Source organism: Pseudoliparis swirei, chromosome 13, assembly GCF_029220125.1.
Source record: "Pseudoliparis swirei isolate HS2019 ecotype Mariana Trench chromosome 13, NWPU_hadal_v1, whole genome shotgun sequence".
Lineage (NCBI taxonomy): Eukaryota > Metazoa > Chordata > Actinopteri > Perciformes > Liparidae > Pseudoliparis > Pseudoliparis swirei.
The window spans coordinates 4,958,404-4,971,776 of NC_079400.1; the positions used below are offsets into that span (position 1 = coordinate 4,958,404).

Sequence of the window (13,373 nt, forward strand, 5' to 3'; positions counted from 1 at the left end):
GAAAGCAGCCCGTGCTCGTGCTCAGCTGGCCCCCGGCTCGGGTGACCTCTGCTTAGGCACGGCCCCTCAGCCTTAATTGTGTCTGGAGGAATTCTGCTGTCTTAAGACAAGCTTAAGTTTAGACCGGAGGGCTTCCTGGCCTTCACTACAGCGAGCAGCTCAACAGGAAACAGGATGCTGCTCAGTTTAGACATCTTGTCTCAATTTGACACCGATTTACAGCTCACAACAAAATGCAGAAAGTAATTGCGCTTTAGAGGAAACACTGGACTCAGTTTTCAGTGTTATCAGCTCCTTTAGAACAGGTAAATATGTATTAAAACATGGTTTTCCATGTTTACATATTATGACACCCTCCAAGCTTTAGTTCTTGAACTCTTAACTTGTTGTTTCAAAATGAATAAGAAACTCCTAAATAAGTTTTGGACCCTACACGGTCCACGTCAAAGGCAAACTATGTCCGAAGAAGTTCATAATATCAAAAGGAGCTTCTAAGAACACAGACGAATGGTTTTCACAGTTTAGTCCCGGAAGTTGTTTTTTACTCTGACACTTGTCAGCCTAATTTGCCGACACTGATCTAAGCTCCGTCATGATGTTATAACACCCGTCCCCTGACTTCGTACCTCTTAATCTCAGGGTCTTTACACACATTAGAGGAAACACACATCTCGCCTTTGATTGTGAAACATAATCATCTCCTGCTCTTCATCTGGCATTTAACACAGCTGTGATTTCTTCTCCCCTTTCCCTCAGTGATCATCTCTGTGTTGATTGCCTCTCGCTCTCTAATGTGTAACGTTTGCACGACTAAAGTGTTAACCCTCCTGTTACCTTAGTGTCAATTTGGCCCCATTCAATGTTTAACGTCGGTGTTCTTTCGGGTCAATTTGACCCCAGGCTGTTTTTCACTGTGTCAAACATATAAGAAATATCAACTTTTTTATATATTTAAAGGGCTATTTAGGTAGTCAACAAACAAACATAAAGTACCTCACACTTAAACTTGGGAAACAATATTAATTCAAATAATTTTCTGGAGGTTTTAATTGCTGGGGTCAAATTGACCCCAAGGGTCAAATATGTCAGTAAATATAAAGGTAACAGGAGGGTTAAAAGAACAGATGAAAAATTAGATTGAAAATTAGTTGACATTAACCACATAGTGTGTGAGGAAATGCGAAAAACAATATTTTTAATGAAAAAATCATGGACATTAAAATGAAATGCAACAGCAATATACGTTCCTTAATCCCACACCTATTTAAACTTTGTTTAAAATTACTGTATTTTCTCTTGTGGAAACATACAGAATATTTTCACAGGTGTTGCATGCATAAGTTAAATAAATAAATCTTTACAATTGAGCACATTACGTGAAATATTGTACAACTATCGATCAACAGCTATATTCTTGAAGTAGACACGCAATATGGTGTATCTACACTACTTTGATTGTGTTCAGACATCGAGATTCAATATCAAATTTACAGTTTATACACTAACAATATGCCATATATAATAGACTGATATGACATGATTTTCCAAATCATCACACTGAGACACAATACAGTTTGTGACATTGTCCGCCAACGAAAAACAATCATAATCTCTTTTTGGCATCCACTTTTTGACTAATTATAATTTCTTGGGACAGAAGACATCTCCTCAGTCCTTGAAGCACAACAGCTTATTGCACAAACAGCTTGAGAAAACATAGTTTGAACATAATCTAAACTGCACGTTTACAAACACTCCAGTCCACAAGACTGTTAGATTTCCAGACTTCAAATTAAAATGACAGCTCAAAAATGATTGTGAGGCTTTTTCACTTTCACAATTGTTACTGCACCTCAGCATGAGACATGACGTGACTGTCACCGTTGCGTTGCTTGCTCGCGTCCATTAGAAGAGGCACCCTGTACGCAATGGGACATGTGGATGAGGAGGTCGACAGTTACAGATAACCACAGATCCACAGCCCTTGTCACGTTGCCAATGCTGACCTCAAACATCTGTAAAAACAATCTGACTGTGGATCAGTGACTATGGGCAACGTTAACCTCACTGTGAAAGTCAGGCGGTGAATGTCTTCTGGCTGTGACCTTTCACCTCTGAGCCCACGTCCTGTCCAGTCTTCAGTCAGCATAGAGGATGAACCCTGAGAAGGTGCTGTATTTGTTGCTGTTGCCCCCGTGAGCCTTGCCCCCGTCCAACTTTATGAAAACCTCGTCGCCTGCATCCAGGTGAAGGATGGCACTGTTGCTGGCGTAGTCGTAACTCTGGTCCTGGTCTTGAGCGATGGCGCTGGCCCTGACCTGGAATACGACATGCACACACGGACAAGTGTAAACGGTAGAATGCTGAGGAATAGATCGCCAATGAAGATTTGTTTATTTAACGTGCAGATATTAGCTAAATTGATCAATTCATCCTCATAAAATGCAAACATGTGAAATATCATTAATTATTATTAATAAGGCCAAAAGCATGATATGAATATGACATTACTGAAGTCAATGGTGACATTGAAACAAATGGTTCATTTGATGCACGCTAACATTCACAGACGAGATGCTTCCCTGTTGTCATGAGACAATACTTATTTGTATGTATGAGTTGACTAAAATCTTATTTTAAGATAAGTGTATTCGCAAGACTTGTGGACTGAATTTGAAAGTTTGTGTAAAGTGTGTCTCCTGTGGTGAATATGTGTTATTTGTTTTCCCTCATGACTCAGCTGAAAGGGTCACGCTTGAGTCAGTCTGCCTCTGAGGAAGGATGGCAGTGCATATTATCGCTTTGCGTCGTGTTTGTTTGCCCCTTACATCCACCTTTTTCTGGGTGGAGCACTGATAATGCCCTGTTTATCCCGAATATAAGCATCATCGTGTCTGCGTAGGGTAATAGATCTGGAGCATAACACCCAAATCTCTTCCGCACGTCTGCGTAAAAAGTGAAGCTGGGTGAAGTTTTATCCGCTCTAAGCTTTAGCTTACGTATAATGATCTGTGTTGCCAGGTTGGCTGTTACGCTACAACTTCATCATACACACCATAAAAGTGTAATCCCTAATTCAACCAGATTCTGGCGACAGGTTCTGAATTAAATTAGAACCCAAAGAAGACCAACGGGTTCCTATTAATGCCAATGCAGAGCAAAAGTGTTCGTCAAGAAGCTGCAGGGTTTGAGCCACAGAACACACCACGATGACGGATCTCTGACACATCAGGCAAATGCTAAATGAACTCTTTTCTTGTCCACCGTCCACTCTGCAGCAGGAAGATGTCCACCCATCACAAAAAGACACTGATTGAAAACAAAAAGTACTGTAATATTGTGTCATAAATGCAAAAAGAATTGTCTAACTTGGAGTCATTTTAATTAGGGATGTGTTTCATATTGTGGCTTTACACGCCCAACATCACTTTGCCCCACTGGACTAAATACATTTTAAATTATTTATCTTACTGTTGTTTCTCTTCATTTGTTTGCATGTTTTCCTCAAGCTAAGTGCACATGCCTGTACTTAATTGGTCCTCCTTAATCACATAAAGACTGCATTTGTGTGTTTGTGTGTTGTAACTATTAGCATCAACCTTGATAGTGTGTATTAAGATTTTGCAACATTTTCAGTGACACTTTAATCTGTCTATCTCAAATAACATATGCTTCTACTAAGGAATTTATTCATAAATAATAATACGATAATGTGGAGCTCCTACTTTCTTAAGAAAGTTTGAGATTGTCAGAGATTAGATTTGACAATATTAAACTATATACTATCAACTAACGAATGCATAGTCTTTACATATCATCATGTCTGATACTGCACAATATCTACAATGTCACTGCCCTTCAAAGAAAGCGGCGGGAGGCAGCCGGTGGCAGTCTGAGCAAATCAATAGTCAGCCAACAGGTGAATCCTTCTGAATATAACATCCAGCTCCCAGTTCTCACACTGTCTCCAGTAAGTAGCCTATACCTGTCTGTTTAGTCAGTTAGTTAAAGTGTAAAGTCAGCAGGTTTTGTCAACTGGTCACCGAAATACTATCTTTAGTATTATCATTAGATTGACTTTTTACTTCCCTTTTTAAAATTGTATTAGCATTTTACGTCTTTTTTTTACATTTTTACGTCTTTTTTTTTAACGATGTAATGTTGGACAATGTGTGTGTTTGGACATACTGACATCATGTAGTTCACCAGCATCAGGCTCAGGGGTCCTCATCAAGGACATCATGTCATAAGCTGACAGTAACAATAGAGGGTTATGGGGTAACACAAGTACCTAACAATCTAATGTTAGGAATAAACTGCGGTTGTCTTGGATTGATGTGTAATGTATGTTATTCCTTCGGGACAAAATAAGGCAAACACCGAACAGTATGATGCAGATTAATATGACAGCTAAATGTGTTTAGCATGATGTAGCTCGCTATGCAACCTAGTTAGACACCAACAACTACGGCCACAGAATTTAACCCACAGTTCTATAAAACAGTATCCATGAAAAAAAGCTTTACAAGTATACTGGATTGCATTCAAATGTACAGGTGTTCCTGTTTCCACTCACTGGAGCCTGTTTTGCAGATGTTTGTCGGAAAATGTCCAGCCTCAGATTGACATGGTGTTTGATCAATGTCACCACCTGGGGCTTTAAAGACGTTGCAAAAGTTTAGCAAATATCACGGTTCGATATTGAAACGCCCGGATCCGACAGGCGGACTGATAACGCATACTCGCACATCGTGGTTCCAGGAAGTGTGTTGCATTTCAAAGGGCACCAGCTTTGAACTAGCCTCTACCTCAGGCTGTGTTTTCGATGTGTGCAGACTTGAGATAGCGCTGCACTCCTTCCACTCACTTCAACGTGGACATCATTGGATGTGTAATACGCACAGATGCACAACCTGGCAGCACGCCACTGTGCATTGTCATTATCTGGGACTGTAGTCAGATTTAAAATCACTATTCACATGAATGCATGACTACTCAATTTAGACTGCCAGCACACTGGCTACACTCGTCCCTGAGCATTTTCATTCGGGTTCATCCCAGCGTATTCATGGTTTTTCTCGACTGCTATTTTTCCATTTGTCAAATTCAACATGAAATGAGGAAAACATTCTCTCTAAGGAGCTTCTGAAGAGTGAAACGTGTTACCCACCAGCCCATTCTTGATCAAGTCGGCCCACATGCTGGTGCCATCTCCTCCTCTCATCAGCACATTGTAGATGAAAAAGTAGGTGCCGGGAATCTTACAGGTGAACTTGCCGGTTGAGCCCTCAAAGTTCCCGCCGATATTTGTCACCACGTCGTCGAACCGCAGGACGTCGTAACCTTCTTGAGGGTTTCGTAGTCCCGCGAAAAACGCCACCCGAGGTGTGGTGTTGTATGTGGTTGTGCTAACTGCCCCTTTACCCCCTAATCCCAGAATCCCAGTCCGCACAATGTCCACACCGTCTCCCGGTGGACCCGTCGGTCCCGGTGGGCCTGGCTCTCCAGCTGGTCCTGGGGGTCCAGGCGTACCTGGACGTCCTGATTGGCCCTGTGGGCCGTGAGCACTGGAAGTAGGCAGCGGCGGGCCGATGCTGTGGCCCCTCAGATCCGCGTCGTTGTCCGCGCGTAGGCCGGCGGTGGCTGCGTCGGTTCCCGCCTGCGGCCCTGGGTCCGCCGTGGGGAAGGGGTCGCAAACCATGCGGCAGGTACCCAGCATCTCGTAGTGGCTCGCACCGTCGTCGGCGCCACCCGTGCCGACGGAGCTGACCAGCACAGGGATGAGGACCACCAGAACCAGGACCAGCATGACCCCCACAGCAGCTGCCACCAGGGTCTTCCGCCCGATGCTCAGCCGGGGAAGGGGCTGCGCTGCCAGCGTGGAACTCTCCGGGGTGGAAATGGTGACTGCGGGGAGCGCCGTCCACCTGGCAGAACGCAGACACGACGAGGATCTCCGAGGGTGGAGACGGTGCCCAGGGAGAGCCGGCGTGAGTGACTGAGCTGTGTAGGAGTAAAGGGAGAGGGACCGAAGTGATCAAAAGGAAGAGGGAGATTGAGAGAGTGAGGAGAGAGAGTAAGAGGAAAGGAGGAGGGAGAGAGGAAGACAGCTTGAGAGAAGAAAAAAAAGAAAGAAAAGAAGGGGAGGAGAGAGTGAGCAACATATACACTCACGAAGCCATCTGAGTCAGGTCTGAGGAGGGCACTTTCCTACTGGCAGATGTGAGAAGCCACGGAGGACACGAGGAAGACGTGGGACAGATTCATGTTGATTGGATGATGAAGATGGAGCTGAAGAGAAAAGTTCACGGATATGAGAAGGATCTAAACGATGCATGAGCATTCAAACGCCGATATTCTCCATCCTGTGGCCATATTCTTTCAATGTTTCAATAATATGAAACAGTTTTTATGTTTATGGCTGACATTTTTTAATTTGTTTTATGAATATGTCTAAACGAATAAAAAAATGTAAGTGCCAACATTTTTTTATATTAAACAGTTGCCATTGTTTTTTGCAGTATAAGGAAATATTTAATTTTGAGAACCAGCAGAACTTATTTGAGACATCTAAGAGCCAGCAGCAACTCCAGGCATGTAGGTAGTTGTTCTTCTTGTCTAGTTTTCTTAATTTACATTTAAAGTTAGTTTTTATCAAGGCCAGAATGTGTTTTTCCCTGAGTTGTTTGAGTGGGTGTGTACCGAGAGATTTTGTGACTGTGGTCAGTCAGTCTGTGACCTCGACAAGAACTGGTAACTTTTTAAGTTGCACTTAAAAACTTGCAAGTCAAATTCTGTTATTATTGTATTGGATATGACAAGATGTAGAACCAAAGGGACACAAGTTGATTACAACCAACCCCACTGTACACCATAACCTCAGTAACTTCACTGATCCACAATATGTCTTTTCAACTGCATCTGTTCACCAGCCAACGTGGTATTAATAGATGTTTTGTCCACTTGGAGGCAGCAGGACAAGCTGTTGACTCACCATTGTCGTATTATCACCACATAAAGGCGAACATGAACAGAATCAGCAGACATTAACAACATTGGCATTAATCTCTTTTCTCGCATTAGATTCTCTTTTCTGCTCTGGTCTTGTGTCTACCGACTCCTGAGGGAGGTATTTGTTTCTTTCGCTGCTAAGTGCTCCTCACATGTTCACGAGCTTGATGCTAACTTTGTCTGTGGGGTTGTCACCACGAGCAACGCCTTTGACATTACACGTTGTCATTTGACCCGGCATTACATGTTTCCCATGAGCTATGAAAAACATGGATTCTCAAGCCTCAGAAGATTGTATAGCTGCTATAAATATCAATTCATTACACATGTGCTTTTCCTGCTATGATATGTGATGATGTCGGCTCTTATTCAGCTGGTTTGGTCAAGTTCTATATTAGTTTGGTTCATTATATCTGCTGCCATGATTAGCAATAAGGCTTTTTTAAAATGCTGTGCTGCTGCTGCTAACACTGCTGTAACATTCAATTCAATTCAGTTTATTTGTATAGCCCATTTTCACAAATTACTAATTTGTCTCAGAGTGCTTTACAATCTGTATATATAGACATCCCTGTCCCAAAACCTCACATCGGATCAGGAAAAACTCCCAAACAACCCTTCAGGGGGGGAAAAATGGAAGAAACCTTCAGGAGAGCAACATGGGGATCCCTCTCCAAGATGGACAGAACAATAGATGTCATGTGACCAGAAGGACGGATTGGAGTTAAAACACATTCAATGAATATGTGTTTGTAGCGTTTCATGAGGTAGCTAAGCAGACATGAACCTTTAGGAAGACTTAGTGGAAGGAATGATGTTTGCATAGCTGATGCATCTTAGTCTGTTGGTATGGGGAGTCCTTTGCAATGGTGGGAGAGGTTCTGTTGAAGAGTGGCTGGTTCTCTAAAGCAGCAGATTACATAACAGCTGGTGCCCTGTGCTGTACCTGGTGTGGTTGAGGTGTTTAGATTGTTGCTTAGTTTCACTTGGTGTTAGTGTATGGCAAATGACAATCTCAAAGCCTAAATATTAAAATAACGATTCAGTACATATTCTGTATTAATGAAATTAATTTGTTCCACATTCGTTGGCTGAATTAACTTATACTTGTCCAGACTCAGTGTGTTGGCGGAGAGGGCTCTGCTTGATTCAGGAACCATTGCCAGCTGTCAGTTCAGTCCACAGTTTTTTAAAACTCAACTGAGTTGATGCCATTTAAAGTATATCATTTGTGTATGTTTGTCTGAATAATTGCACGAGGGATGAATCATGCAAATCAGGCATTGAAATCCTTTCTTTTCATACACTTGCGAACACAAAGACTGTTTTTGTTACTTAATCTTCTTTCATTACAGTAAGGAAGAAAGATAGCAATGTTCTTTGTTGGCGGATTTATTCAAACTTAAACCTCTTTAACCAAACAGACACTTCATTTGAGGTCATTGTTACACACCTTTGTCAAACATACTCAATATTTATTTAAATTCTCAAGATCCCATACTATAACAGATAGTAAATATGTAAGTACTTTTAAAAAATGGTATTAAAGGATGCTTAAGATATATAGATGTTTCCATTTATTGCGATTTCGAAGTAAAGAGAAAAGCATCTTGGATTAAAAAATTTTTTTCACAAAGACTGTACCTTGAATAAATCACTGATGCTTGAGTTTTTTTTTAGAAATGTTCGTCTGCCAACTACACACCGGAAACGTATACATTCTCTTTCGGAGGATAATTAACCACCAGTTAACGAACATATGTTCACAAAACAAACCAAGTCACATTGTATACCGGTATGACTGAAAATGTTAGAATCTTCCAGTAATATTAGATTTTCATGAGAGTAGTGCAAGCAGACAGCAGTCCTCCACATGTATGATGATGCTGGAGTCACAGGACCTGACAGTGATACTGAGTCAGACACCTCGAGCAGCGCTTTCTTGCTGAGTCTCTGTAGCGGATGACAGTTTAAACTAAATCAGAGAGATTACAAAGCCAGTAAGACGGAAAAGGTCTTTTATCTTCTTAAATCTTTCAGCTTACAAAAACACCACAACAAACACAAATATAGGCGTGATGCTTGAGTCACCACACCAGGACAGGCACTTGCCGAGCCCCCCCATCAACTCAGAGAACCAAACATGAAGTCAAACCACTGGTCAGATACATACTCACACACGTTAAAGACCTGTAAGTTTAACAATATTGTGAAACAGTAAATACGTTATTGTCAACCTTCTCTGAAAAGTGCTTTAGTACACTATTTGCATACTGTAGTGCCCTCATGTGGCATTTTACTAAATATGTTATCTCCACACCTTTGCTCTCCATCTCCTGGCCTCACTGTCTGCTGATCACACTTTCAATAAAGGTTCAAGACATTTGACATTTGTTTTTTGAGGCTGTTACTGGAATAAACTCGAAGTTTAGGAATGTTAGCACGCTAACATTTGCTTTACACTAGTGCTGTGAAAAATAACGCGTTTACTCAGTTAATTCAATTACAGGTTTAACTAGTTATTTTTTTAAACGCATTTAACGCATGCGCAGAATTAGCTTCCAATCCGTCTGTTGTTGGTCGTCGGGACGAAAAAAAAGTCACTTGCAAAATGAGCTTCCAATTCACCACTTCAATCTGAACTATGTCCGCTCTCATGCAGACGGTCTGTTCATCGGTAATGATCCTTCCGCAGGTTCACCTACGGAAACCTTGTTACGACTTTTACTTCCTGTAGATCAGGGTCTCAACACGTCGATCGCGACCTGCCAGTCGATCGCGGCGTAGTGTCGGTAGATCGCATGACATTAAAAAGATTGGCCCGCCCCCTGACATGTTCTCTATCGCACGTCTTTGTTCTTTTATTAAACTAAACGTCTGTTGTTGATCGTATCTCCACAGCAGCATGTCATTTCTGTCTCTTCGCGTTGCGTTAACACTTATCGATCTCCGTCTCGCGCGCCACAGAGCTCCGTGCGCGCGCATCGGGACCGAGCAAAAAAAAAGTTACTTGTCAATCTGTCCCCGTGTCCGGGCCGGTGAGGTTTCAGCTTTGCAGCGGTGTCCCCGCCGTCCCTTTCATCACGGCCCAGTTCATGAAGAAAACCCACACAGTCAGTTTGCCTCAGCAGCTGCTAGAGGAAGACTAGAGGCCTTTAGATTGTATCATGGTGGAGTTAATGGTTGACAAACAAGAGAAAAATGTTCTGTTGAACCCTCCTGTTACCTTTACATTTACTAACATATTTTACCCTCGGGGTCAATTTGACCCCATCAATTAAAACCTCCAGAAAATTATTAGAATTAATATTGCTTCCCAAGTTTAAGTGTGAGGTACTTTATGTTTGTTTGTTGACTACCTAAATAGCCCTTTAAATAAATAAAAAAGTTGATATTTCTTATATGTTTGACACAGTGAAAAACAGCGTGGGGTCAAATTGACCCCAAAGAACACCGACATTAAACATTGAATGGGGTCAAATTGACCCGAAAGGTAACAGGAGGGTTAAACATTCTGTTTAGGATGAAGATGTATTAATGTTCCATATGGAAGAAAACTGCTAAATAACTGCTGAGTTGCAGCACCATTGAATAGAAGAATGTATAAATGTATATATCCGTCTTTTGTCATAAATCTCTATGTTCTCACAAAATATACCGAGAATATCGGTAATATGTGATTAATCATGATTAATCCACAAAAACCTGTGATTAACCCGATTACAAATTTTAATCGTTTCACAGCCCTACTTTACACACAAACTACAGCTGTTATGAAGTAGGACAAATAAAACATTGTGCCAGGGATCCCTACAGTTATTGCATTTTTGTTAAATGAATTAAAGGGTTAAGTCATGACAGGTATTTCTATTTGTATTCTTTTTTTTTTTTAAAGATTTTTTTTTTTATTAACAAAAATGTTGCCCCACAGAACATCCGCAGTGGAATAGCACCTACAGTTTGTTATGCTGAAAACACTACTCTACAAAAGAAAATACACAAATGTATAATCCTGTGGAAATCACCACACAAGGATGATGTTTTTTTTTTTAACATAAGATGAAAAATAAAAATAAAAAATAAGACCAAACAAAACAAAAACATTACACAAAACTTTTTCCCCATCCCACCCCTCCCCTTGTATGGCTCTCAGTTTCCTTTCATTTATACATCTACACAGTCTCTACACAGTTTACCTACACCCATCCGTACACATTTGTATCAACATAAACCAATACAGCACTCACAACAAAATAAAATAAAAAATAAAAAATAAATAACCTGCAGCGGGCTGAATTTGACGCCGGTCTCACACCACCACGATCAGCCGAGTCCAGAGATGGCAAAATATCTATGAAGGGGCCCCAGATTTTTCCAAAGGTTGCCTGCTTCCCTCTCACATTATATAATATCTTTTCAGGTGTGCAGTAGGACACAAGCTCATTAATCCAGTGTCTTATTGATGGTGATTTTTCAGATTTCCAGTTAATCAGAATACATTTTTTCACTGCAGTACTCGCAAGTAAGATAAAGTATTTATTATGGTAGTTTGCATTGATAGAGCTTGTGTCCCCCAGAATCCATATCTTTGGGTCCTGTTCAATTTGAATTCCTATTATCCTTGAGGTTAATTCAGTGACGCGTTTCCAAAGTTCTTCTATCAATGGGCAACTCCAGAGCATGTGTAGAAGATCACCGTTTGTCACTTTACATCTCTGACATCTGGGGGAAATGTTGCTGTCCATTTTATGTAACCTGTAAGGGGTGTAGTATGTCCTATGGAATATATTAAATTGAATCTGTCTGTGTTTTGTGGAGATTAATACCGTCTGTGCCTGTTCCAATAGGTGATGCCAGTCTGCCTCCTCGTAGACACATCCTAGGTCTGTTTCCCATTTCCCTTTTGTAGATGTTTTATCATAAACAGGTGACTTTCCGTTGATGATACCGTATATTGAAGATATTATTCCTTTTGTTGACCTGCATAGTTTGTTACATAGGTGGGTTTCAAGGGGAGTTTCTTTCGGGATATCTGGGAATATTTCTTTAGATTTCTCCTTAACCCAGTCTCTAATTTGTAAGAATTTGAAGAAACTATGTTTGGGAAGGTTGAATTTATCATTTAGTTGTTGGAGGCTAGCAAATGTATCATTAATGTATAAGTCAGCAGCTGTTTTAATTCCTCTATCCCCGCAACACTATTTGTATTCTTTAATTAAAAGTAGAATTTTGATAGAATATGTGGGCCCACTTGTAGAGTGGAAATGAAGTACTGTCACAAATGGATTAGGGTGGACCCAAATGCATGACTCAGGAGACACATAATGCTGATAAAGATCCTTTACTGAAAGTGCTGTCAGGAACGGAACAGACCGAATAACCAAACACACTGTGGAACGCTCAAGGGCCTAGTCTGAGAAACACAAGACAATCTGGCAGAGGACAAGTGCAAGTGAGGGAACCTAAGTCGACAAGGACTAATTAGGGGATGGGCAACAGGTGAGAAGGGCATGAGGACCAGGTGAAGGTAATGAGGGACTAACGAGGTGATCAGATGCAGGTGAAGGGAGTTGGACTGACGAGATGGGAAGCAGGATCTGGAATGACATGATAGTTAGAGACAGGATGAAAACAACTAATACAAAAAGGAAGGTGTGGAGTTAAACTGGTACAAGTACAACTCATCATGTCACCATAGAATAATGTAACCTTCCAGAACCTAACCTCATTGTCTAAGAAAGGCTTATATATATATATGTGTGTGTATTTGAAATAGTACTTATTTCATTATTTAGCCACATCATTCAGCCCTCTCATATGTTACCATAAAATAAAACAGCACATCCCTTCAGTTGTTTATTTTGCGGTGATGTAATTTTTTAGTGATGTCCCTTCAGGTGTCCTCTATTTACTCTCAAGGGAAATACACCTGCTGTGACATCACTGATGGAAGTTTGGCCAGAAGTGCAACTCTCTTGAACATAAAACAATTGAAAAATACAATCAGAGAAATCGGTGTAAAAGCAATATTTGGTGTAAATGTGTGCTGATTCGGAAATGGAAACTTCGCTCATAACCTAAATATAATGAATAAGTGGGCCACCTGGAACAGGTGGTGGAGAGGAGGTCGTTGAAGAAACTGGTGTCCATATTGGACAACCCGGACCACCCTCTCCACCACCTCCTACAGGGACAGAGGAGTACTTTCTCCAGACGTCTCCTCACGCTCCGCTGCCACAAGGAGAGATACAGGAGAACATTCCTGCCGACGGCTATGAGGCTCTACAACAGTTCACCTCTTGCCAGATCACCCTAACCCTTCTTATATTTTGTGTTTTGTTTTTTTATTCTTGTGTGTTGCT

At 41.2% G+C, this 13,373-nt stretch overlaps 1 protein-coding gene across 1 annotated transcript; it reads right to left on the reverse strand.

The window, feature by feature from the left end:
* Positions 1-1,186: 1,186 nt before the first annotated feature.
* Positions 1,187-5,962, reverse strand: LOC130203680 (C1q-related factor-like). Its single transcript, XM_056430041.1, has 2 exons — positions 5,171-5,962; positions 1,187-2,318 (listed from the first exon to the last, which is right to left on the reverse strand). The coding sequence occupies exons 1-2, from the start codon at positions 5,807-5,809 to the stop codon at positions 2,139-2,141; spliced, it is 819 nt and encodes a 272-aa protein (XP_056286016.1). The 5' UTR covers positions 5,810-5,962; the 3' UTR covers positions 1,187-2,138.
* Positions 5,963-13,373: the final 7,411 nt, after the last annotated feature.